This window comes from Ictalurus furcatus, chromosome 8, assembly GCF_023375685.1.
Source record: "Ictalurus furcatus strain D&B chromosome 8, Billie_1.0, whole genome shotgun sequence".
Classification (NCBI taxonomy): Eukaryota; Metazoa; Chordata; class Actinopteri; order Siluriformes; family Ictaluridae; genus Ictalurus; species Ictalurus furcatus.
In genome coordinates, this window is record NC_071262.1 from 15,885,963 (window position 1) to 15,913,934 (window position 27,972).

A 27,972-nucleotide genomic window follows, 5' to 3' on the forward strand; every position below is an offset into this window, starting at 1 on the left:
CTCTCATACATTGTGTTTCCTTGTAATAGCTTCAAACTCTGTCCTTTACCAGTTTTAACTGCACTTTAACCAGTATGGTTAAAAGCTTACAAAAGCTAATGAGGTTAATTTAGCATGATCTCATTTGCAGAATGATAATCATCCTCTGCCAGCTGCAGACAGCAGCACTAGCCTTTTTTCATTTATATCCTTTATGACGCTAACAGTTACAGCCATGATAGCTTTTTATCCGTGATATAAGTTTTTGTGCAAAACGAATATTAAACATTAAGAAATCTGACCTCAGCATAGCAGGATGAAGGGTATATATAATATATAATATAATAGAGTTTGGAGCCCTTTTGCATTTCTTTCCTGCTCCGATCAGTGTATGATAGTCTTCCAACGCCAACAAACCTGCACGGGTGGGGATTGAGGGAGGACCTAATGTGCAAGCTATGTGGAGGGAGAGGTACATTGGCGTAGAAAATGGCAAGGTGTAAGACTGCACTTAGTCAGGGAAGACACAGATGGTGTCATGACGACATCCTCAGAGCGTTGGCTGACATCTTAGAGCAGGAGAGACAGAAAAAGCGTCAGACCCACATGAAAGCAGCCCCATCCATTCAGTTCATCAGGGAGAGGGAGAAGCCTTCCTCCTCCAAGGAGACCAAGAACGGCCTCCTGCAGGCAGCACGATCATGGGAGATGAGGCTGGAATTGAGAAGAAAGCTACAGTTTCCTCAGGTCGTCCGAACATCCCTGAGGCCTGACATGGTCATATGGTCTGCGGAGGTAAGGAGGATCATTCTGATTGAACTGACAGTTCTGTGGGACGATGGATGCGAAGAGGCCTCAAGGAGGAATGCCACGAAGTATCAGGACCTGGTCCAACAATGCAGGGGCAAAGGGTGGCAGGCTTGGCTATTTCCAATTAAGGTTGGCTGCAAGTGGTTCTCTGCGCAATCTGTGTAGAAGACGCTCATAGCTCTGAGAGTAGCAGGAAGGGAGATGAAGATGGCTGTGCACAGGTTGAGATGGACAGCAGGAAGAGCCTTTTACTGGCTCTTGAATAGGTGGGAGGAGTTGAGCTGGAAGCCAGGAGAAGATGGGCAGCGACTGGCCATTGTTGCCGACCCGCCAACTGGAGGGCACTGTGGTTTAGGATCGAATCATCCGATGAACGTTGGATGCCACCTAACAACATCATCTCCTGGCCAAAAGCTATAGTTATAAGCAAGAGACTGAAGGTGTTAGCATCTAGATGTATCTAATAGTGGAAAGTTAACAGATATTTGTTCCTCTGGACAGAAAATGACCAAGGAGCAGCTCAGTTGTGAGAAGACAGTGCTGCAAAAGAACTTACTGTATTACGAGGGACTGCATGGTCGTCCTGTAAGTCTCAACTCTATCACACTTATTTTCTTACACACACAGACAGAGGCAGGTGCTATACCCTGACTAGGAAATCCCAAATGTCTTTACTATATATTACATATAGGTATAACAAAGAGGGGTTTAATATATATATATATATATATATATATATATATATATATATATATATATATATATATATATATATATATATATAATAATTTTACCTTACAATACCAGTATGTACATAAAAATTTGAAATGGTGTTTGAGCAATGTGTGTCCAGGCCACTGCTGATTTGTGTATTTATTTCAGGTCACACGTGAAGAACGCTTGATTGTCAAGCCGTTGTATGATCGATACCGGCTGGTGAAACAGATGCTCACCCGTGTCAGCATCACACCCATTATTGTAAGGCCTTCCTCTCTTTTTACACACATAGTAACACATTAAATATTATTGGGAATTTTGTGTATAGTGTGACATTATATTTACAATTTTGATGTATATATGTGCATTAAAATAGCTGTCTCAATAAGTGAGTAGGTGAAAGCTCAAATTTCCAAAGAGGGACAAAAATAGACATTTTTAAGTCTGTGCCAGTTTTGCTTTAGTACAGTAGACTCAGGTGATATAAAACTCATGTGAGCTAACTTGAAAATGTCATGGCCACAATTACCCACACCTCCTTTCTTCCCCCTTTCTTTATTTCTCCCTTCCCTCCTCCTTTTTTCCTTACTTGTCCTGTCCTCTTTCCTCTATCCTTTCCCATTTCCTTTCCTATTTTCCTTCCTTCAGGCCTCGCCCTCCAGCAAGAGACGCAATCAGACCCTGCAGCCTATCATTGAGGGTGAGACAGCCCACTTCTGTGATGAGATCAAAGAGGAAGAGGAGGAAGAGTATGAGCAGGAGGAAAGTGGAGGAATGCAGAATGAGGGGTCAGAGGTCATCATCGCTTTGGACCCAGCAGCCCAACCCAGCTCTCAGCAGCCTCTGCCTGACAGCATCCTGAGGTCTAAGATGGGCGAAAGCTCGGGAAAGTTGACCCTTGACCTGCGTCTGTCCAGCTCTAACGCCTCCTCCATGTAAGTGTGATCACTTGCATTGACCTGCTCTCTACTCAACAACTCCAGCTTTAACCATTCGGGCCTTTAGCACTATTATTAATGCAGTGCAGTTGTAGTTTTAAGCCGCTTAGCTGCAGCTTTGGACCTCGAGTGCATGTTTGTGTACGCACGTAGCTCATGCTGTTTGCACGTAGCTCATTTTCAGTTTGAGGCGGACTTCTCACACACATCACGAGAGCCTATTTAAAGAGCCTGTAGTGTCTGAAAGTCATTGACCTCAAAGCCTCAAACCGGAGAAGACAGCAATCCTTTTAGAAGAAAATGAGCAGCATGTTGAGCTCTGTTGCTCCCACTTCTGGTGCATGTAAGAATAAATAAATTCATACATTTAAAAAAAAAAAAACAATCTTCAACACTTCGTATTTACTATACATAGAAAGAGTGACTCCAGTAAGTACTTGATGTATATTGTAAACTATTACTTTACTGCATATTGTGTAACATCTCTTTTCAAAATCGTACTCTATTTTATTCGAAAATGTATACATCATTTAAAATATGAAAATTAAATAAAGTTGCATAAAGTGTGTGTTTCAGACCCGTGATCCTACATCAAGCAAGAGTCAACCAAAAATATTAAGGATATGTAGACTTGATCTGGCTCAAGGCATTTTGATCAAATAATAATAATAATAAAAATAATAATAGAAATACTAGTGGTTTTAATGGTCAATAAAAATGATGCGTTTTGTAAGTGTAATGGAAAAAAATTCCATATATGGCCAGTGGACATTGGCTGCAGGTCATGTGATACTACAACGTGATACACCAGTTTGATACTGTAATGTGATAATGCTTTATTCAACAATTCCCTAAACAATAACACTGATCTAGTACATTGTGACATTTCAGACACAATATGGCAGAGTATTTTGTTGATTTTTTTTTTTTTTTTCTCAGTCAAGGAAAATAGTTCCAGAAGAAGCCAGAGCTGGGTACAGCATTACCATGCGTGTTCCCCTGCAGTGCTCAGACTGACAGACCGCCTCTAGGAAGTGTAGTTAGTTTCAGTGTAAAACCTAGGACTGGAACTTTACCTAGCAAACACAGACGATGGGATTAATCGTAGCCGTGCTGTTACACTAAATATCACCACTCTCAGAGCGGCCGCTCGTCCGGTCAGTGGACCCGAACTGAAGTGCTGTATAACAGAGCATTATAACTCCTCCTGCATCTCACAGGCCTGAGCTCCTGGAGCAGCTGTGGAAAGCCAGAGCAGAGAAGAAGAAGCTGAGGAGGACCATCCGCGAGTTTGAGGATGAATTCTACAAGCAGAACGGAAGGTAAGATACACACGCCTACTTCATCTACAGAGCTGAACTGCTGCTCACAGTTTCTACACTTACTACTTACACACTTACTAACCATGAAGGAACTCTTATTAGGAAAAATTACACACGAACACACACACACACACACACACACACACACACACACACACACACCCGAACACGCATGAATACGAACACGCATACACACACACCCACACGCACATCCGAACATGCATATGTACACACGCGCACACATACACACACAATCAGATCTGAGCTCAGAGCTCCAGCATCAGGAATAGATTAATAAGAGATGAAGAGATTGGATCCTAATGCAGCTCTGGGAAAGTGCACTGCTGCAGTGTTTGATGATGAACTGATGGCCTCAGAATGAAATAAACCACACGGCCGCTCCACTGACCAAGTCGCTGTTCTTCCAATAGGAACGTACAGAAGGAGGACCGTGTGCCCATGTTGGACGAGTACAAGGAGTATAAACGCATCAAAGCCAAACTGCGCCTGCTCGAGGTCCTCATCAGCAAGCAGGACTCCTCCAAGTCCATCTAGAGTCCAGCATTCAGCGTCAGCAACACAACCCCACCATCACCATAACATCCACATCTGCATCCTGTCACCCAGCAGCCGACTGCTTTCACTGTCAGAGATTCAACAGGAGGACATTCTCTGTCCCGAGTTTTTTTTTTTTTAATGTATTCCATTTTTGCCTGCTTGAGTTTGTTTGATCGTAGTGAGAAATCCTCAGCATGAAGAGGGACACACTCGGCGTTTGAGCCGATTCATCCGAAGTGTGTGTGGACAACAAGAACAGAACTTCCAACCACATCCACGGTCAGCAACCTTCTCAGACTTCTACCATTTCTTAAAGCTACATCCCCAAACCCTGGGGACATGATACACTATTCATGTGTGTTCTGGACAGAATTCTGCGTCTGTGTAAAAATCATACTTACTGATATTATACTCTGAATGTTGGTGTTTTTATGTTGTTGTTTTTTTTTCCTCTAACAAAAAAAAAAACAGAACATGTTGGTGCTCTTTTTCTTTTGTTTCTAAACAAAAAAATATCCACGTGACTTCTCAGCGACCGGAGGGTTAATCACACGCGAATTTAAGCTCGACTGTCGTGTAGTATTCCTTCTCGTTTGGCTCTGTGTTTGAGTAGTATGTAACTAGATGTATATTTATTTAAAGCATTTCTTCACTGTTCTTGATTCACATTTCTCCTGGATTCGTGCACAAATAATGGATCACAGACACAACGAGGAAATGCGTGTGCTAAGTATCTAAGCTGATGTTGGGAATTAGTTCTGCAGTCAAGGGGTCATTTTGTGCTCACTCATGTCACACACTCGGGACGTTACTGTTAAACCCATGCTTTATTAATGAGTCTGGCTGGAGGAAGGTCGTCTAGGGCAGTGCAGCTTTGCTGAATTCCTGATGAACTTCACTCGCTGTCAACAAAAGAAATTCATGCTAATTTAACACAAAGTACAGTTGGAACTAATCACGGCTGAGCTCATTTAAAAACCCTACATTCCTACATACAGCTTTACTTGCACTAAGAAAGACTGTAACGTGTCATCACGGACACTTCCTGTCCAATTCGCTTCCTCGTCATCTTGGACTTGCTGAGATTAGATGGTTATCCTGGAGGACAATGTAGCTCAGTGGACTAATCACTGACCTGAAACCATGACAACAGTTGTATATCATACTTAAAACTATCAAACGTATATATAGATGTCTTTTACTTGTATTTTGCTTTTCATGCTTGATCAAGCAGCTCGGAAGTGAAAGGCACTGCTGATGTATCGGCTTTAAGTGCAGGAACAACGGGCACTTGTTGGAGCACACTTGCTCCAAAAAAGCACTAGATGAGAAATAGAGGTCAACGGACGCACTCGGCTTTTTCTCGAGTCACTCCATGTTCGTGAAAGTAGATGAGAATGGGGTGTTTTTACGAAGGGCGTAGGAGCTAGTGAATGTTATTTGCACAGCATTCTGAGAATGCAGCCCACTGTTTGTTCAAATTTGCTTGTACATTTTAAGCACTAATTGTATCTGAAGGATGTTTTTTTTAATGCATGTTAAGCCCCTGTGTCACTTTGCAATGGTTACATGCGGATTTTTTTTTTTTTTTTTTTTATGAGCATTATTTTGTACTCATTTTTTTTAACCTTCACTTTCAACAAATCCATCTTTACAGTGTAGTTTCCTGTATTAACTAAACGTCTGCTTGTTTTGTAAAAAAAAAAAAAAAAAAAAAAAAAACAAAGAAAAAAGTCAGTAGTGAGTTTGCATGGCAAATGTTTGTATTTAAGTTTTTGTGCCATGAAAAAGAAGCAATAACAAGGCATCATCATTATCAGTGGAATGAGAGGACATCTGCATCCAGTCTGTGCATTTCTAATAAACGGCTTGTGAGACATTCATGCCTAAAAAGGAGAGACTTGCTTTAACACCACATTGCTTTTATTTATTTATTTATTTATTAGATATTGTGCTTGTAAGAAATTCTTGTTTTAAAAAAGTTACAGAGAAGAATCGTCACCTGCCTTCCAGGAATAAATACGGTTTGTATAAGTAACTGAAATGCAGCAACAAAGAAAGGGAGTGAAATCCAACCCAGTGAAAAAAGCACAGCGACGTTCTTTCTCTCTGGTTTGTGTGTGGTTAAAGTCTTCCTCTGCTACTCACTGACTCCTCACCTATATTTAATACAATGGTGTGATTCAGCTCGAGCAGTTCAGTTCACAAGAAGTGTTTAACAGTAAGTTTATTTGACTAAATGTATATTTTCTAAGATTCAAACTAAGAGTTTTCACTACATCTACAAAACAAACATCAGCAGTGATGCCTTGCAGCACAGACTGAACGACAAAGGAATGTTTTTGTTTTTTGCATAAACGCCTAGAGATTTTCACATGTCGTGTCGACATGACACATGTCGTCTTTTACTATGTCTTTACCGTACATGCTTATGTAATGAATGGATTTTGGCACGACACATTTTTGTTCACAAACTTTAAACTGTAATTAACAATGACTTTGCAAAGCCAACTGACAGTCCTTAATTACCAAGTAAAAAAACAAACATATGTCCCTCCTAAATTCTATACATCACTGGTAAATGTAAAGATTAGAAAGCAACATATCATACAGTTCATTTTTAACCAAGTGGCATAAAGAACACACCATTTCCCTAAACGGTATTTTTTCCAACCAAAGTCCTATAAACAATCAATTATTGCTGCTTATGCTGTAAACAGAATAGCTGTGATCTTCACTGATGCATTCATGTAGTAACATACACAGTACACGAGCAAATCTCACATGCTGGTGCAGGCTGAGACGTTTACGGTGTGTGGGCCGTTTCCATGGTGATGTGTATTTGTGCAGATTTTAGGGCCATTTGAATGTGAATTTTAATATAGTCTATTACATAAGAAATAAAACACAATAAAGCATGCTGTTATAGGAAAACAATCAACGGCCAGGTGGTGTGACACTGTTACCACCCCAACGTGTTTATTTTCCACTAACTATGTTAGTGTTTTATTCCTCTTATACCGTCGCAAATTACTAATGATTAAAAATTGTATTTATTAAAGAACATTATATCAATATTTATAGATACATTTAATGTCATGGAATACCCACAAAACAAGTTAGATCCTATTATCACTTATGTTATAGCAGCTATAAACAGCCTCTCTCTTTCTTTTATCAAGTTAATAAAAAAAATAATAACTCAGCATGTTACGGGGAAACTGTCAAGTCCTGTGTGTCAGAAAACTGTACAGTGTTACCTGTTACAAAGTGCTTACACTGTAGACTCTTTCCTAAACTGCTAAATACTCCAACAATTAAAAATTAACTTCACTATATCCACAATTACATATGATTTTTAAATCTCCACTTTAAGTCATTGTTATTTGTTACTATAGAAACAATTTATTAAAATGTGTGCATTAATATAAACCTATGATTTGCTTTGCAATCAGCAGTACTGTCAGTTGCTGTTATAGAAAATGAATCAACACCTGATCAGTCATAATTGAGAACAGATAATAATAAACAGATATTAACTCATCTAATGTATGGGAAAAGATCCAAACCAGAACAGCCAAAAATATATATAATCAACCTGCAGCAGAAGTTCATAATTTAAAAATAAATAAATAAAAATCCAGACCTGGTAATATTGCTCTTGTTTTTTTTTATTTATTTCGCTGATGACTCCATGTTGCTGATGAAATGCCTGCAGCGCTCCGCTGGTCAGAGCTCTCCTGACACCTATTATTTGATTATGTATACATTTCATTGTGGGGCAACAAGTGGATTAAATAATTCTTTGGGGAAAGAACATTTAATGATACTGTTTTAGAAAGCTGTTGTGGATATATGACCAAAGACCAGATTACACGCTGTAACATCGTTTACACAACTGCAGAGCTTCAGCTAATATAGATACTGATACGAACTGCATTAACATTTGGGTGTTATCATCACTTCTGACACGAGCAGAACGCGTTGCAATAATTCAACACTTTTCCGAGCCATATTAAAGGGGGAGTTGGTAACTTGTAGCACCCTCTGCTGCCTGTAAATCAAACTGCAATTGCAGTGAAAAGTGATGTGTTTTCCCCTTTTCAGACAGAGCAACTGTGTTCAGACAGAAACCTGAAAGTCCAGAGTTCTACTGCATGGCAAGATCACGATTCGGTTTCTGTTAGCTAGCTTTGAAACTATGTTGTTATTACAGGTTGAAAAGAAAAAAAAAAAAAAAACACTGCACCTTTAACTGCATAGTCACACAGGACGTTAATGTAAATATAAGGACTTGCATTTTAATACTGTTTCTCTTAGAAATACTGAGTTACTGGTAAACAATACTGCTAATGAGTCAGTTGCTTTCAATATTTCTCATTCAAGATAAAAATAATAACCCACTGCTTGTGTAATCAGGCTCTAAACCTGAATAAAATGTCGTTTCCTGCTCATTAAACATACTACTCTCTCACTGTTGAGAAAGTTCTTCGGAGCTTATTAATGAAATCTGCACTGCTTTTATTGGATTTAATCTCCTGACTGTCCTCTTCCTATATAAAATACATCTGTTAGAAAAATGTTAAACGGCGAACCAACCTACATCAAGAGAACGAGTCAAAATAATACTTCAAACTGTTCAAAATTGTGCTTGCAATAGTGTTGAATTAGAGTTCTTTACAAAATATGAACATTTTATTGCTACTGAAATGTGTACTGGCTCTGTTAAATCTACTTACAGTACAAGATCATGATCATTAGAGAGCCAGTGCTGTTCAGTCGATCTGTTTACAGAGGACGAATGATCCATCAGACCGAAACTAACGCACAGGTCATGTACGAGTTGTAAACCCAGTGAGAAATTTACACCGAGTTGCCACATTTTGTATATTAGGTGCACCAGTCTTATAGTTTTGGCCGTTTTATCGGGTCGCAATGTGTTCATCGTTCTCTCCCCATCATCGGCGTCAGTTTCTGACCTCAGCACCACTTCCGGCTGGACAGAAGAGTGGAGCAGTGATAGAGTTGTTGCTGATACACTAGTAGCAACAAAACAAACACACACTACCATGTCAGTGTTATGGCTGTGCTGAGAACGACTGACAAACTGTGCTTAGGACAGTCGGTGACTGTGCCTACAAAGTGTCTGGAAGATGCAGAAGTGCCAACAAGAAACTCCTGGCAGGCAGAGAAATAAAAACAGAATTTTACCAAACACTCATGTGGACGATTTTATTTTGTTGCAATTTCCCCCCCAAATATACGCATATTTATGCATAAGCAACAATAAACTGCACGGCAAATATCCGGTGTGAACACTACCTAATAAGAAGCAACTCCTCGTTTTGTTTTTTTTTAAACTAAACAGACACTTAAGCCCTGCCTTCTCGTTTTCTATTGGCTTACAAAACTGAGGTTTGTGAATTCACAAGTCAAAGTTCATCTATATAAAGCTGGTGTTAAATTCACCTGGTCAATTCCCCTTCGGTGAATTGGTTTTTCAACAGGGTGAATTTATTGAGTTTGGTTTGCCTGTTGCTTTAGCTAAAAAAAAATTAAATATAATTTTTTTAAGAAAAGTTACATTTTTTGGCATCTCCTCTATGGGCGTAGCATGCTGGAGAAACGCTACAGCTAAACTGTACATGTTGGCACCTCTGGCAACTCAGTATTTATAACCACAGCTACCAGATCAGCTCTTTCAGGTATTTAAGATAATACTGTATACACCTACAACATTCTTCAGAATGTTTCCATAGCTCCATACTTGGTAATATATGATATTTATATAAACACTCCGGTTCACATGATAGAATGCTAAACGTTTGGTGCACCTAATAACCTGGCACCTCCGTGTATTAGTGGGCAGGTCTGCCTGATAAAAGTGCGTATATTTGCAGAGTCTCGACATTCATTTGACACGTTTCACTATAGTGTTAATGACCTGTTTCTCTGTGCCCCAGCACAGATGTGCAAAATATTAAACACTTTATGGCACAAAAGCAGCTGGCTACAACCACACTCCGTCTAGTTGCTTTGCAGAGTTGCTTCTACAGTACATCTAGTCCATGATAAACCCTGTTAAGTTGAAAAATGAGAACATGATTAAGAGTTTGAGAACATGATCTGAATAACACCCTTGTCCTGTTCAGGGTTTAACTGATGATATTCAGTGGTGCAAGCTGTTTGAGCTCGCAGTAGTGGTGTTGAGACTGAAGGCTGGGATGAAGGATATATATTGTAAAGCAGAGACCCATTTCAGCCTTGGAATTTGCCTGGATGACAGAAATGGCTTTATGGTGTGTTATAAATCAGTAGTAGAGCAGAGAGATGGTACACTCTGTACCTGCAGTTTAAATGCTGCTGTGCAGATCTGTGCCAGGCTGAATGACCGCTTCACTTCCTTCTGCTTGCCCTTTAAACTCTGCCCGCTCCAGCCAGGCCATTTTCACTGATGATTTGTGGCCTCTGATAATCAGCAGAAGCTGATGGCACATTTCGAGGGCGTTTTAGCGGTCAATCTGGCATGATTTACGCACCGTTATGGTGAGCACAGGCTCAGCGTGTCCAGGGCAGAGAGACACTCCTTCCACAGAGTAGCTTTAAATGACTGTATGTCTACCTCGGCCCTTCACTTCAGTCAGCGAGCTCCTGCTCACCGCAGCGCTTAGTCATAACAGCTTGTCGATAACCGACACCCCTGAAATGAAAGTAAAACCAGTGAGCACAGAGTACGAGTAGAAACGGTTCTCCGAATCAGCAGTCTACAGCAAGATCCTCACCTGCATAGCTGCGTCCGTTGCTCATGTTGGTGGGAATCAGACTCCACTTGTCAGTAGCGGGGTTGTAGAACTCCACAGAGGACAGGTTACACGAGCCATCGTCCCCACCGATAACATACAGCAGGCCGTTTATAGCACACACTCCTGCACAGTCAAATTACAATACACACGCACACATGTAGCCTGAGTTTGCTGAAAACATTCTCGACATACAAAGCACACAGGAACCCAGTATTTCTAGGTGGATGAAGTAAACCTGGTGGAGTTTGTTGTTGTTGTTTTTTTTCAGTTTTCATAGAATAATCGTATCATTTCGAAGACACCGTAGAAAACTGTCACACAATATTCCAGGTAAGCTGGAAAAATGACACCAATATCTGTGACAGTGACATGTCTCTACTGACCCCTAATGGAGTACCCTTTGTAATGGAGTACAACACTGGAATGAAATCTTAAACATTGAAATGTAGATATTTTTTTCTCCTGCCTTCAAATACACAAGTATTGTGACAACCTAGTTTCTACACTATCTGGCCAGAAGTATGTGGACAGCTGGCAATTAGGTCTTCCCCAAACTGTTGCCACAAGGTTTGAAGCACACAGTCGTATAGGATATGTTTGAATGCTGTGGCATTACTGTAGCCCTTCACTGGAACTCAGGGGCCCCAAACATGTTCAAGCATGACAATGCCCCTGTGCACAACGCAAGGTCCATAAAGACATGGTTTGCCAAGGATGGTTTGGATGACCTCAAGTTGCTTGCACAGAGGCCTGGCCTCAACCTCACTGATCACTTTTGGGTTGAACTGGAACACTACCTGCACACCAGGCTTCCGCACCCAACATCAGTGCCTGACCTCACTAATGCTCTTGTGATTGAATGGGCAAATCCCCACAGTCACGCTCCAAAATCTAATTCTCAGAAGACTTGAGGTTATAACAGCAAAAGGGGAGGAAATCTGGAGTGGGATGTTTCAAAGGCACATATGGGTGTGATTGAGGTGTCCACACAGTGTATATTTTATACAAGGTGAGTCAAATGAAATCCGGGCACAAGTTAAGCTCTGCAACACTTGCATAGGATGAAATGAAGAGTCAGCCTTGTATGTACACTACTGGTCAAAAGTTTAGAGACACTCCACTGAAATGTTTCTCATAATCTTAAAAAACTTTTGATCTGAAGGTGTATGATTAAATGTTTGAAATCGGTATTGTAGACAAAAATATAATTGTACCAACACATTCATTTCTTTCATTACAAAACTAACATTTTATTTACAAAAAAATTGTTTTGTTTTTTTAAATGCACGACTTGGAGCGAAATATTCCGAAAAACAGCCAATAATTGTCCACCATAGGTGGGAACTCCTTTAAAACTGTTTAAAAAGCATCTCAGGGGAAATCCTCAAGAAATCGGTTGAGAAAATGCCAAGAATACATTCTGGAAATTCTAGGCAAAAAGGGTGTCTACTTTAAAGATGCTAAAATACTAAATTATTGTGATTTATTATTTATTTATTTATTATTCCAGCGTTTTGATGACTTTATTATTATTCTAAAATGTGGAAAAAATAAAATAAAAATAAAGAATTAGTGTGTCTAAACTTTTGATCGGTAGTGTATACACCATTTATTTATATACACCTTCAGCACTTCTGCCAGTGCATGAGTGCTGTAGGAGGTCCTGTAACTACGACCTGCCTTGATATTTGTCTCTAAACCCTTTCCATCCTCTCACCAGCTGCTCACCTGCATTCCTTCTGCACATGTTCATATCACACACCTGCTGCCAGGTGTTAGTGGCAGGGTCAAACACCTCTACACTCTTCCTCACAAGTGGACCATCATGTCCCCCTGCTGCATACAGCTGCCCATTCAGCACTCCTACTCCTGTGCAACACACACACACACACACACGTAATGTTTATATCCTGTGAACTTTAGCATGCCACTCAAACAGGATCAGCAGATGGCAGCACAGAGTACAAATTAAGGTAGATGTTGCACATGCATCTTCAGCTCAGTTTAGTACCTGCTCCACTGCGTCTGGTGCTCATGTCAGCTACATAGTCCCATTTGTTAGTTACTGGATCATACTCTTCCACAGTGTTGAGACACTGACGAGATGCACCATCATAACCACCGACTGCATACAGTTTACCTGAGAACACACACATTCTCAGAGAATTAAATACACCTTACTTACACTCACCAACCACTTTATTAGGAACACCTGTACACCTGCTCACCTCGCAGTTATCTAATCAGCCAATCATGTGGCAGTGGTGCAATGCATAAAATCATACAGGTACAGGTCAAGAGCTTCAGTTAATGTTCACATCAAACATCAGAATGAAGAAAAGGTGTGATCTCTGTGACTTTAACCGTGGCGTGGTTGTTGGTTCCAGATAGGCGGGTTTGAGTATTTCAGAAACTGCTGATCTCCTGGGATTTTCACACACAACAGTCTCTAGAGTTTAGACAGAATGGTGTAAAAAAAACAAAAGAACATCCTGTCAGTGGAGGGTCTGCAGGATGAAACACCTTGTTGATGAAAGAGATTAGAGGACAATGACCAGAATCTTTTGAGCTGACAGGAAGTCTATAGTAACTAAAATAATCACTCTTTACTAACGCAGTGAGCAGAAAAACATCTCAGAACACACAACACATCAAATCTTGAGGTGGATGGACTACAACAGCAGAAGACTACATCAGGTTCTGCTCTGATCTTCTGTTCTTGTAGTCTGTCCACCTCAAGGTTCAATGTTTTGTGCATGTTGAGATGCTTTTCTGCTCATCATGATTGAAAAACAGTGATTATTTGAGTTACTATATCCAATAAAGCCACTTGAACTTGAACTACTATATCCTTCCTAGCAGATCGAACCAATCTGGACATTTTCCTCTGACCTCTCTTATCAACAAGGCGTTTCCACCCACAGAACTATCACTCCCTCCAGGTTTTTCATTTATCATAAATGCTAGAAAATGTGTGTGAAAATCCCAGGCGATCAGCAGTTTCTGAAATACTCAAACCAGGCCTTGTTACCAATCATGTCAAGATCAAAGTCGCAGGGATCCCTTTTTCTTCATTCTTATGTTTGATGTAAGCATTTCCCGAAGACCTGTATCTGCATGATTTGTTGCATTGTGCTGCTGTCACATGATTGGCTTATTGAGTGTACACACTAATATACAAAAGGCAGCTGCACAAAGTACCAGAACTGTTAGTTTCTTGGTAGCAGGTTTTAATTAGCACAGAAAGGAACTACATGGTAATTGTGGTTTTGGTTAAGTAGTTGGGGTTGGGCTGTTACTTACTATGGTCATACATACAATCAGACATCATGCTGTGTTTGTCCTGACAGTTCAAATTGTGGTTGCTCAGTGATTAATACAGCGGACTCCTGTTCAGAAGGTCATGAGTTCAAATCCCAGCATTACCATCCTGCCCTGCTGAAACCTTGAGCAAGGCCCTTAATCCTCAACTGCTCAGTTGTATAAAAATGAGATAAAAATGTAAATCACTCTGGATAAGGGCGTCTGTCAAATGCCGTAAATGTAAATGGTGTGTTATTAGTGTATTCAGGTTGAATTATTTTTCATATCATGAAGAGGTGCCAACTTTCTTAGTGCCTTAAAAAAGTTCTTACAGTGTTGTCCAGCACCAGCTGAAATTAAAAATGTATTTAATTTTGTCAGTGACATTATTATTGACAAAATCTAAAAAGCTTTTATCAATTAGCATTTTTGCCAGTAATTTTGTTGCTTATATAAACTGATTAAACCAAAGAACTGATCAAACAAAGGGGCAATGCTTATCCAAGCATTTCCCCATGTTGAACATTGGCATCACTGTGGGTTCTGTAGGTTCCTGTTTGGGCCAGTTTTTGTTTGTACAAGTTAAAAACACCAGTGTAAGAAACTAAAGGTCCTGGGTTTGCATTTGTTGCCAAGCTTTTGTAAGCAGTGCTGTTCGGTGGAGAAGCAAGATAAGAACCAAAACAGTGTTTCATAACTAGAGCTGAAACCAAATTACATTTTACAAAACGTGAAATGTAAGACTGTTTACCGTCCACAACTCCCACCCCCACACTGCTTCTCCTAGTGTTCATAGGAGCCACAAAAACCCAGTCATTAGTCTTGGGGTTGTACGCTTCCACTGAGGCCAAACCTGGGGAGAAAAAAAAAAGACCAGAGTGAGAGTGTGTAGCAATGCCTACATGTGCACAAGCAACCACATGGAAAACATCATATAAACACAAAGACAGCAGATCACCACATATGGTATTCTCTCTTACTGAAGACCTGAAACAGAGCCGTGTGCCTCAACCTGCTGCTTATAATCCACTCCACCACGAACACAGTCTTCTACTACTGCTCTAATTCTGTGCCACGCTGCAGTACACATCAAAGGAATAGTTTTACCCTTATCCCAAATGCAGGTGTTTAGCTGAGACATGTTCAACTTCAGGGGTCTGACATGGCTAATGTAGCTAACAAGTCAGGGAAGTCTTGGGAATGGTTCAAAAGAGTCCAACAAAATTTCAACTAACAGTCATTTTAACTACCACAAGATCTATTTACCATGAACTACACTTTATGGCCAAAGGTTTGTGCACACCTGACTATCAAACCCATATGAGCTTGTTGTACATCCCATTCCACATTTAATCCCCCTTTGCTGTTATAATAACCTCCACTCTTCTGGGAAGGCTTTCCACTAGATTTTGGAGTGTGGCTGTGAGGATTGGTTCATTCAGCCACTAATGAAACACATTCAGCATTAATGAGGTCAGGCACTGATGTTGGGTGAGGAGGCCTGATGCACAGTCAGCATTCCAATTAATCCAAAAGGTGTTCGGTGGGGTTGAGGTCGAGTGTGTAGGCCACTCTAGTTCTTCCACACCAACTTTGGCAAACCATGTCTTCATGGAGCTCGCTTTGTGAACAGGGGCAGTGTCATGCTGGAGCATGTTTGGGCTTCTTTGTTCCAGTGGAGATTTTAATGCTACAGCTTACAAAGACATTCTATACAATTCTTTGCTTCTTGTGGTATGGCCTCTATATTTCTGCTCTCAAAAATGTCTTTGATTGTGATACCTTCACCCCTGCCCTATGGAGGTTGTTGGTGATTTCACTGACTGCAGTTTTTGGGTTTCTTTCCACAGCGCTCACAAAGTTTCTGACATCAGCTTTTGTTGTTTTCCCTGGCCGACCAGTTCAGTGTCCGGTTGTCACTACACCAGTGGTTTCTTTCTTTTTCCGGACATTCCAAATCGTTGTATTGGCTATGCCTAATGCTTGTGCAATGGCTCTGATCGATTTTCCTTCTTTTATTAGCTTCAAAATGGCTTGCTTTTCTCCCATAGACAGCTCTCTGGTCTTCATGTTAGTTTATTCTTTTTTCAGATACACCTCCCAGCCTCAAAAAAGCAGCCTTCTCCGAAAGGCTTGTTGATGCACAGCAACATAGATACACATGCCACACTGTTAAAATTTGGGAGATGTGCACGCCAGTCCATCAGTACGCTTCTGTGCACCATGCTTAACCATAACCCCCTTCTCTCTGCTGCAATGCAAATACACAAAGATGTTTCAAACCAGCCTTCACCATAATCTACAAACGTAGCTGAATACTGTAACGATATCGGGTCTTGAACATTGGGATCACTGTTTTTCCTTTAGTCAGTACAATTTAAATGTTAGACCCAGCCTCCATATCTTTGACCCATATATGTAAGGCCTAGCCTCCATATGTTTGAAGATGACATTTTTGAAGACTTCTGGATAATAATATTGTTCCACTTTGAAGATAAATATGTAAATATAGACTATCCATGTTATTATTTGAAAATAAAATTATTTGGGCAGGTATTAAAAAAAGATTTTGGATGAGAGATAGATTTCTATCACTTGTTAGCTGTACTAGCCTTGTAATTCCAGTGTGAAAACTACATAAGCAAACATGAGACAACAAAAAAATTTTAACCCTCATTAGAGGTAATGGAAAAAAATATATAAATTTTTTTGCTGAATTTGCGTTCATTCATGAGGAAGGTAGACAATCGATTATTTATTATTACAAAAACATATCCATAAACAACTCCTTTGTTTAAAAACTCCTATGCTTTAAATAACTATTATTTAGGATGAAAACAGCATGCATGGTGAATGAAAATAATGAAATCTAGCTGTACCTGTACTGCCATCAAAACCCCCAACAGCGTAGAGCAGGTCCCCCAGCACGGCGGCTCCCAGTGTGCTGCGACGTTCCTGCATGCTGGGAACCGAACTCCACTGATCCCTCACACCATCGTACACGTCCACTGTCCTCACTCGCAGAGAACCATTAAAACCCCCCACCGCATAAACCTTACCAGCCATAAACACCACCCCTGTACAGCACACACACAAGCGCACACAGAGGGTTAGGGCTACCTGAGTGTGAGCAGTGAACAGTGAGGACAGGGGCACTAAGAGAAGACATGCCTGCTCGGCAGCGTCTCGAGGGCAGATCAGCCACCTGGTACCAGCGATCCTCCTGGAAATCATAGCACTCAACGCTACGTATGGCTTTAGGGGCCTGACCACCTACCACAATCATCACCTGGAAGAAAAAAAACAAAAAAGACACTTTTCAAGTCATGCACTGCTCAGACACCATCTTAAAGGAATACTCTGTTTTTAAACTAATGTTTATCTGCTGTAGCATAAGTGTGATGATATCTAACAGAATACCTTTATATAGGTAGACCAATTATAAATTAATTTGCTAGCCAATCGGACAAGTAAAAAACCCAGTGTGTTACCCAGTCCTATTATGGCCTAAAAGTAAGGTAAAAAGTGGTTGATAACATAATGTAATAGCATATGAAGTAGAGTCTAATAACATATGAATTAAGTGCAGTAATATGGACTGGAATGGAAACGGAAAACAACAGGTATAAAATGGAAACAAACAAGTATATCATGATCATTAAAGCACATCACATTTGCCCCCTCGAAAATAAATAAATAAAAAATAAATAAATCATTGACCAACATTTCAGCTACAAGCTCTGATGTTCTGTCCTCACATTGCTTGTAAACAATATTATTCAATCCTGGCTAGCATCTTTGTTTTCTCTCAAAATATTCAACCACAAGGTAACTAGGAAGTGCTAGACGGAAAGATATAAATATTATTGTCTACTCCTGTATTTATTCAAAATTGAATTTTAATGGAAGTCTCAGGGCAGTTGTTCAGTCAGATTTCTATTACATGCAGGTTTTTAAGTAAAGGAGTCTTCCATTCTTTTCTTATTAAACGCCCCAGAGATCAGGTTGAAAAAAATAAATAGAAAAGTAGATGGACTATGAGTGAAAGGATTTTTCTCTCCATGTGAGCTACAGAAAAACTTATCTGAATAAGAGAATATCTTGAGAAAAGGAAGACCACACACATTACTTCACACCTTAGGCAGGCTGACGGGCGTGCGTGGCCGAGTCCTGTCCGTCTTTATCAGGTGCCGCTGGTCTGCAGGTAACAGGTGGTACTTCATGGCTTCAATAAGGAAATCCTTACACGTGTTGTTGTTTTTTATCAAGGCCTCCTCCTCTACAATCTAGTCAGATACACAAACACAGCAGTAATACTAAGTGGCTCCAAGAAAAAAAAATAAACGATAAACTTTCAACAAAAAAAAAGAAAAGAAAAAGAAATGTGTGCTAAAATATCAGAGTCAATACAAAATGAATGCCAAGTACACAGTTTGAGCAGATTGTAGACTGGCCTACCTGAACCAAGTAATCTCTGGATAACAGTGGCAGGCGAACATGCTCCATAAGCTTTGGCATGTGCTCTAAGCGTGCTTCCTTATCATGCTTTATCCATGTAATCATAGCTTCAAACACCTGAGGGAAAAACAAAAATAAAAAACCTTTTAGCTCTTTCAACTGCTACAGCCTAAGCAAGCAGAATGCCTCCGGTGTCACCTGCTCACAGTGCCACTGCTTGGATCTAACAGCAGTTGACAGCATATCAATGTGTGAACGCTAATGTGGGAGGTAAAGTAGAGAACAGCTAATGGTGTGTGATGTCTCCAACTGACACACGGCTCATCTCCTTCACTCTCACAGCAGCCTGCTGATCTGACAGCCTTCGTGCATGTATTTACTGAACAAAACGAAGTGGAGCTACAGTGAGAGGGGAGTCGTACTAAGACTAGCATATGCTCTATATTAGTGTGATCAGAACTAATTTAACTGTTTGAAATCTAACACAATTTTCATATTGTTTATGTTTCTGAAGGAAAAACATATATACATTTCAATTTTCCTGTGAGAAAATTCGGCTTAAAATAGAGAATGTAGTGGAAACATAATAGTGTCTTGTGTCTTGTGACGTCTACATTTCTAAATATTTGTTTAAATGAAAAAAGTGTCCTAAAAGTTTGATTACATTTTAGTAATTTCCAAACTTTGTGGATGAATCCCACATATACAGTATACATAGTGCATTGTATGTGTAACACCAATATATTCTACTCTATGTAGTAAGCATATACACAGATCAGCCATAGCACTGACAGGTGAAGTGAATAGCATTGATTATCTCGTTACAATGGCACCTATCAAGGGGTGGGATATATTAGGCAGCAAGTGAACATTCAGTTCTTGAAGTTGATGTGTTGGCAGAATGAAAGTGCACCACAGCTTGTTGCCGCAGACCGCTCAGAGTGCCCATGCTGACCTCTGTCCACCACAGAAAGCTCCTACAATGGGCACGTGAGCATCAGGACTGGACCATGGAGCAATGGAAGAAAGTGGATAGGTCTGACGAAACACGTTTTCTTTGACATCATGTGGACAGCCGGGTGCGTCGCTTACCTGGGGAAGAAATGGCATCAGGATGCACTATGGGAAGAAGGCAAGCTGGTAGAGGCTGCGTGATGCTCTGGACAATGTTCTGCTGGGAAACCTTGGGTCCTGGCATTCATGTGGCTGTTACTTTGACACATACCACCTACCTAAACATTGTTGCAGACCAAGTACACCCCTTCATGGCAATGGTATTCCCTAATGGCAGTGGCTTCTTTCAGCAGGATAATGTGCCCTGCCACACTGCAATGATTGTTCAGGAATGGTTTGAGGAACATGACAAAGCGTTCATGGTTTGAACACTTGACTCGGCCTCCAAATTCCCCAGATCTCAATCCACTCGAGCATTTGTGAGATGTGCTGGACAAACAAGTCGGATCCATGGAGGCCCCACCTTGCAACTTACAGGACTTAAAGGATCTGCTGATTGGTGCCAGATACCACAGCACACCTTCAGAGGTCTTGTGGAGTCCATGTCTCGATGGGTCAGAGCTGTTTTGGGGGCACAAGGGGGACCTGCACCATATTAGGCAGGTGGTTTTAATGTTATGGCTGATCTATGTATTGTGAATAGGAAATCACTTTGGAATTTGGTCTAACCGTGTGTTCCTGTGAAGATGAGGCTTATACAGAGATCTCACTTAACACAAGTAATATAAAATTGCCCTGAATATCTGCAGCACGGAACAGTACTGTCTGTAAACAAAAACAAATCTAAAACATTTATGAATATATTATGATATGGACTTCTCATGTTTTCACCTGCAAACAGTACAGTTCTACAGGTCATGTTTGCAGCAGTATAAAAGTATGCAATTCAAATGCATAAAACATTGCCTTCAAATGTTTGGCGGTTAGAGCGGAAGTTGAATTTGATTACTGATAGATAACTATGAACAGACCACACTGTACTGATGAGATGAGGGTTGTGGGAAGGAAACAGAAATAACAGCTACCTTCTCTTCAGTGGACACAGTCAGCTTGTCACTGGAGATGAGACTGCACACCTGCTGCAGGGAAAGACCCATGAACTCTTCTCCCAGCATGACCTCGGTAAAATGCTGCTCTGAACAGCACAAAAACACCATATACACAGGTTAACCAACTACTATATATTCTTGAGGTCTATTTGGATTTGCTTGAGCAGGATGCACACAGTTAACCAACTCACCAGCGTAGGCATGGGACTGGCTGAGCAACTCAGTGCAGGTGTGCAGGTCAGCGAAAGCACGGATACCCAGGCAGTTGGTGGGATGGAGCTGGGCCTGCAAGAACTCACAACACACCTGTCTCACCTCCATTAGCTGCAGTAAGCTGGCTGCCGGCAGCAGCACCTGTGTAGACATGTTACACATTGTGTGGATCAGCTCTAAACATTAATCCTAGTGCTCCAGAACTTTTTTTTTTGTGGCTTAAGATTTAGGTACCAATGCACTATTCACATTAATAACGTGGCTCTTCAGAAATCCTGTTCCCCACAGCCAAAATATTTGTAGCTAAACAACTCCTTTTACTACCAAGCAATTCAACAAAATACCCAAAATATCCACAACAGGGTCTGATATTCCCCTCACTTCCCTGAACCATCAGCTCAAAAGATAATCACAGTGAACAAAGGCAGGACTTTCCTTGCACTTTACACGTTTCCCCTGTTAAAAATGAGAGGAAATGCATGCCTCAAAGAGATCCAGCTGGAGAAGCTAGAGAAAGAAAGCCAAAGCACATTCCTACATGAGTAACAGAAAAATAGGCAGGTGAAAAAGGCACCGCTGAACTTGACAAGATTAGAGGCACATACCCATATTTATTGACACTCTTATGATCTTATGATAGGCTGTGTTTCAACCTACCTGCACATTGTCCTCTGTTACTTCGATCTCCGCTGTATAAATATAATCCACCAATTTCCTGAGTGTCTGTCCATCCACGTCCCTTATCTCAACACATGTGGCCTTACTTTCACTCATTTCCCCTGAACACAGTGAACACAGTATCAGCTGAAAACATTCTGCCATCATTCAAAGTCACGCTGAAGACTCTTCACAAATAGAAATCAGATTTGATCAAAGAGAACGTACTCTTGGGCTCAATGAGCAAGAATTTGGATCACCCTTTCTACCCAATGATGGAGTCTACTTAATAGATTAATTAAAACCTGCTCTCTGTAAATCTCGGTATACAGGATTATTGCTAAAAGAAAGGAACCTGTAAACATAGCGCAGAAGTAGGGACTACAGGAAGCCAGCACCACTTTATGGGCAGGAATCTCCTCTTCACCAGCTAACAGCAGCACATCACAAAGCATCTTCCTGCTGTGCTCACATGCAACAATAAAACAAAATAATTTTTTGAAACAAAAGTATACAATTTTTCTTTTTTTTTTTTTTACAATAAAAGTCAGAAAAACTGAAGTAATTTCCCCAAAAACCCTGCACATAAACTTATAATATTCAACATATGTGTCACAGTCTAGGAAAACCCATCATATGTTTGCTGCGACTAAATTATGGAACAGCCCAAAAAAAAAAAAAAAACTTTGAAATTTCTACTTTTAGAAAGCAAATAAATTTTGACTAAATGTAAGTCAAATACAGTCCCATCCGAATCTATTGAAATGGCTAGGCCAATTAATTTGTTTGTGCTACTGTGTCTTTTTCAGGACATTCCAAATTGTTGTACTGCCTCTACAATGTTTCCCTCTTTTCTCAGCATCAAGTGTCTTGCTTTTCTCCCATAGACAGCTCTCTGATCTTCAGGCTGGATTATCCATTTTAGCATCAAATGCTTCACAGGTGAAACTAAAAAGCTAAAACCATGAGCAGATGTTCAAGATCTCTTTAACAGGACATACCTGGGTAACAAGGGACACCTGTCAGTCACATTCCAATATTTTTGCTCACTGACAAACTGGGTGATCTGATTCAAAATGTGCCATGTCTTTTAACACCTCTACATATAATTACCAGGAAATAAAAGCTGAAATTATAAGCTATATATTTTCATCTTTTTATCTCAAACCCAAATGTCTTTAGTCTACAGTAAAAACAAATGAATTGGCCTTGCTGTTCCAGTCGTTTTGGAGGGGGCCATATGTGCAGCAGTATAGAAAACCCCATTATACATTTGCTGCGACTAAATTCTGGAACAGCCACAAAAAAAAAACCACAAAAAATAAGGGTTGACCATTTTTTAAATGAATACCATACTTTGAAATGCCATTTTGAGAAAGCAAATACATTTTAACTAAATGACATGGACATTTTTTTTTTAATTTAGGCTAATTTCTAACCTTGCCTTAGAGTCTGCATGCAAAGATCATATCGGGTAAGGAGCCAGTTTTACAAACACAGCTGGACATGCAGTCAGTCTGCCTAAAGATCTCAAAAACCTTGCTAGTTATAAGTGTACATTTCTCCCATTTCAAAACAAACAGAAGTCTAATCAATTCAGTTTACGCAGCTATTGGCTACTAACATTTCTGTGATGCTCCTGCAACATCACCTCATTGAAACAGAGAACTGCGCTTACACACTCTGTTAAGATGACAACGGACAAAGTTTTAAAATGTTAAATGACCTAATAAAAAGACATTAATAACAAGAAATGTAGCCTACAGTACAAAACTGACTGAATTACTCTGCGGTTATTTCCTCATTGATCTTAGTGTGAACAGGCATCAGTTGAATGAAGAGACGACGATAAGGCTTGTGTTTAAATGCCACGAGTGAATTTTACCTAACATGATGAGAGAGTCAGATGCAAATGATGCTGATATTCAAAGTGAGAGTTAATTTCCAATGGTAAATTTAGAACGAAAAATTGGCAGTAATTGTTTTTCCATGAGTAAATCTTTTTTTTTGTAGCAGTGCAAATGAACTTTAAATTTTTAAACGCTTTTTTTTTTTTTGTCCTTTTTCACTGTTGAGAGTAACCAGAATTTAAAATGCTGTAACTTTAATTCTACAGGGTGTCCCAAAAGTCTCTATACATAGGGGAAATTAACACTTTTTAACAAAAAGTCTCCCAAATTTCAGATAACCTTTAACTAAATAGTCACGTAAGAATGTCTTTGACAAAAGAAAAACGTATTGATATTCTCATGGCTCGATCTGAGGTTGTCGCAAGGTTGTTATGGACTTGTGATGGACATGGCAAAGACATGGTGAGCACATCATACACATCACTGTTGCCAAACTGGGAGTCAGAGTTGGGAGAGATGGCTGTGTGTGTTTACAAAGAAATGGCAATCATGTCAAGGAAGTTTTGTAAATAAAGTTACATTTTGGTAAAAAAAAAAAATAATAATAATAAATTTTAAAAAGTGACAATCTCCCCATGTATGAGGACTTTGGAGACACCCTGTAGTTGAGGTACATACAAAAGAGATACATGAACAGAGTTCAGGAGTTTTCAGTAATTGTCAGAATTATATGTTGTCGAAAACGTCAAAATGTGACCATGTGAAGGGTTTTCTCAGGCTGCCACACATCTTTAACATAACTGGAAACATTCAATAGCCTAATTTAATTCCATGCATTAACCTTCTCAGGTCATTCATGACCCTAAATGCTTTCCTCATATGCATGTGATTGAAGGTGTGCATCCCTGGCTCTCGCCCATCCTCGTCTAACTCCAACGCTGTCCCGGATGGAGCTTGGCTCCTGGTAATGACATAAACAACATTGTACACACATTCAGGTAAATTCCATTTTTATTTGTATATCATTTCTTATCATTACGCATGGTCATAAAGCAGATTTTCAGAAATCTGGATGTAGATTAGATTTGGATCCCTAATGAGCAAGCCAGAGGTGAAGGTCATAAGGAAAAGCTCTCTGATATGACATGAAGCGTTGAAGAAACCTTGAGGGGAACCGAATTCAAAAGGGAGCCCATCCTCTACTGTGTGACAATGAATAGTGTGATTATAAATCATTACTCATTTCGATCCGTATACTATTAAGTCAAAACAGTACTAAATGTGTTGAAATGATGTTCAGTATGAGCATCAGAACCTTTATGATTTTGGTAGTGGTCCTTAGATGGAACAAATCTACAGTATCCAGGTGAAATTATCCACTGAAGCAAGGGTGACATTTGGGCATGTAATGTTTTTGGGAAGTGCAAATCCTTATATATATATATATATATATATATATATATATATATATATATATATATATATATGGAGCCATCTACAGCAACAGAAGGTGAATTAGAAGTTCAGAAAGCTCCAAGCATGAGGATGAATACTTCACACATCCTCTACACATGTGGTCTTCAGTACTAGTTCTGATGTTCAGCTTAACTCGCTCAAACACTTTTGATCTAACACATCTGCTAATCATTAAACCTTAAGTCAGCTTGGAGCAAACAGAAAACACAGCACACGCAGTGCATCGTTTCCCGAGACTATTATTGAAAACTAAAGTCAGTTCACTACTAATATTGCAAGACCTCCAGTGTTGTTAAGTCTTACCATAAACAACCAACAAATCACCTGAACCAAGACTTTTCCAAATGTTTAACTCTTCATGTTTCACTCAAGTTATTCAATGCAAATTGCTAACGCGTCTCATTAGAAATTACTTCAATGTTTAGCTACAAAGTATTTGATATTGTGCAGATAAAGAGTCGTGTGTTGTGTTCACGAGCACAAGTTAAATCCTTTCTGTAAAATGTTGATCTGGACCATGTCATAAACACCACTAGCTAGGTTGGCTAACGTTGCATTCTGTCACCTCATGCTACTATTATCTCATTTGTCAGCAGTGGTTTGTGTATTTTAGTTTACTTACAGATATAAATGCTAAAGCCTGAGTGAAAAGCAGTTGTATAAGCACTCACCCGACAAACTCCATTATTTCCGGAACACTAGCGCTGCAGCTAACAGTGGCAGGTTTGCTAAAGCTAGCTAGCTCTACCGTTCAACCGGCTGCAGCTCACGCCTCATAACCGCTCACTTATCCCGCTGTTCGTTTCTTTATGGCCGGTCAGCTTAATTATTTTCCCACCCAAAGTTACAGGTAGCGCACTTAGCCGTGGGTTAATTTGCTTGGTGTTTCAGTGAGGCTGAATATTGTTTACATACTGAAAGTCAAAAGTCTCAGGACCGACCATTTCTCTCTCTCTCTCTCTCTCTCTCTCTCTCTCTCCCTCTCTCTCCCTCTCTCTCACACACTGGTGAGATCATGCTCAGCATCGTCCAATCAGCGCCGAGACATCCGTTGCCAGGTAACACACTAACGTGATCCTGGCTTTGTTTGAAATGGCAGGTCTATAAAATGCATATTTCATACTACACCACTATATACAGTACATCACACTCTGTTAGTACTATGCAGTATGCGACAATTATTATTTGGTCATCCATCCATACTACCCATCAATCAGATTCAGTCAGAAAAATCTCGATCCAACTGCTTCAATTTTGTGCAGTAATTTCTGATTATCTTCAGTTACAGTACCCCAAAATATCTTATCTTAGCAAAAATGGTGTAGTGAGGTAGTAGGAAAACGTTTTATGGCGGAATTACTTTATCTTTTAACGTTTCTAGCAGAAATCTTCTGTATCAGTTAGTAATCCATCACAGCAGGTGTCAAAATAAAGTTACAGTCTTTAAATCCATGTGTATTGGTGTATTTTCTTCAGTCTAGTCCTTCAGAAACAGTGCTATATATTTCTATTTATAAATACTGAATGTAAAAGTAAGATGAAACTGTTTATCAGATTACAAGACACTCGATTTCATTCACTGACAATGAAAATGTGAAAGCTATCTGTTAAAAATGGAAAGTTGAAGAGCACTTTATTAAGAACACCTATACACCTACATATTCATGCAATTATCTAATCAGCCTATCATATGGCAGCAGTGCAATGCATAAAATCATGCAGATACAGTCCAGCAGCTTCAGGTACTGTTCACATCAAACATCAAAATGGGGGGAAATGTGATCTCAGTGATTTTTACCATGGTATGATTGTTGGTGCCAGATGTGCTGGTTTAAATATTTCTATAACTGCTGATCTCCTAGGATTTTCATGCACAACAGTCCAGTGAGCGGAGGTTCTGCATACAGAAATGCCTTGTTGATGAGAGAGGTCAACGGAGAATGGCCAGACTGGTTTGAGCTGACAGAAAGGCTACAGTAACTCAGATAACCACTCTGTAAAATTGTGGTGAGCAGAAAAGCATCTCAGAATGCACAACATGTCGAACATTGAGGCAGATGGGCTATAGCAGCAGGGGTTCCACTTCTATCAGCCAACAACAGAAAGCTGAGGCTGCAGTGCGCACAGGCTCACCAAAACTAAACAGTCGAAGACTGGGAAAACGTAGCCTGGTCTGATGGATCTTGATTTCAGCTGAGGTACACGGATGGTAGGGTCCGAATTTTGTGACAACAGCATGAATCCATGGACCCGACCTGTCTTGTGTCAACAATCCAGGCTGGTGGACATAGTGTAATGGTGTGGGTAATGTTTCCTTGGCACACTTTGGCCCATTACCAATCAATCATGGCTTGAATGCTATTTGAGTATTGTTGCTGACAATGTGTATTCGTTCATGGACACAATTTACTTTTACATCTTATAATGGCTACTTACAGCATGATGCATCATGTAACAAAGCAAAAGTGGTCTCAACTGGACATGACAATGAGTTCAGTGTTCTGTTCAGCCTGTTCAATACTTTTTTTTCCTGTCATTCCACTTTATTACACATAACTTTATTTATTGATTTTAATGTTGTGAATTCTTTATATTTCCAGATTTACTGAGTTAAACAGTCTGGTGAAAATTTCATGTGAATAGCCTCATTGAAAAGATATTTACTGAAAAAAAATGTTAACGGGTCCAATCCTTTTTCCCCCCACTGTATTTGGTATAAGCTAATCTGCTGCATACTAAGTCATAGCATGTTGTGTTTACATTTATGCCATTTTTTTATATTATATTGCTTCTCTTTGGCACCTATCTTTTGCACTACCTGTTAT

At 39.9% G+C, this 27,972-nt stretch overlaps 2 protein-coding genes across 6 annotated transcripts in view; one reads left to right on the plus strand and one right to left on the minus strand.

Annotated features, from left to right (window-relative positions):
- fam13b (family with sequence similarity 13 member B) overlaps positions 1 to 6,203 on the plus strand; it is a 47,320-nt gene extending 41,117 nt beyond the window's left edge. For all 5 annotated transcript variants that reach the window (XM_053631040.1, XM_053631042.1, XM_053631044.1 and 2 more), the window contains 5 exons: positions 1,291 to 1,374; positions 1,672 to 1,767; positions 2,155 to 2,441; positions 3,665 to 3,766; positions 4,198 to 6,203. In XM_053631040.1, the coding sequence (XP_053487015.1) occupies positions 1,291 to 1,374; positions 1,672 to 1,767; positions 2,155 to 2,441; positions 3,665 to 3,766; positions 4,198 to 4,321 (693 nt within the window). In that variant the 3' untranslated portion in view covers positions 4,322 to 6,203. The remainder of the gene's footprint in view (positions 1 to 1,290; positions 1,375 to 1,671; positions 1,768 to 2,154; positions 2,442 to 3,664; positions 3,767 to 4,197) is intronic.
- Positions 6,204 to 6,250: 47 nt separating this feature from the next.
- klhl3 (kelch-like family member 3) lies at positions 6,251 to 26,337 on the minus strand. The gene is made up of 15 exons (XM_053631045.1): positions 25,819 to 26,337; positions 24,513 to 24,632; positions 22,177 to 22,283; positions 21,822 to 21,943; positions 21,143 to 21,305; positions 20,928 to 21,037; positions 18,889 to 19,005; positions 18,567 to 18,716; positions 17,602 to 17,719; positions 17,310 to 17,507; positions 15,182 to 15,283; positions 13,139 to 13,267; positions 12,856 to 12,996; positions 11,107 to 11,250; positions 6,251 to 11,024 (listed from the first exon to the last, which is right to left on the minus strand). Exons 1-15 carry the CDS (start codon positions 25,830 to 25,832, stop codon positions 10,996 to 10,998), a joined length of 1,764 nt encoding a protein of 587 aa, XP_053487020.1. The 5' UTR covers positions 25,833 to 26,337; the 3' UTR covers positions 6,251 to 10,995.
- Between the last annotated feature and the right edge of the window lie 1,635 nt (positions 26,338 to 27,972).

Excerpts from the sequence above, each read along its gene's own strand:
- klhl3 (XM_053631045.1), bottom strand. Across the intron at positions 21,038-21,142 it reads CCAGTCCCATGCCTACGCTG|AGCAGCATTTTACCGAGGTC; the intron begins GTGAGTTGGTTA and ends TGTGCTGTTCAG. Across the intron at positions 17,508-17,601 it reads CTCGAGACGCTGCCGAGCAG|GGGTGGTGTTTATGGCTGGT; the intron begins GCATGTCTTCTC and ends TGTGCTGTACAG.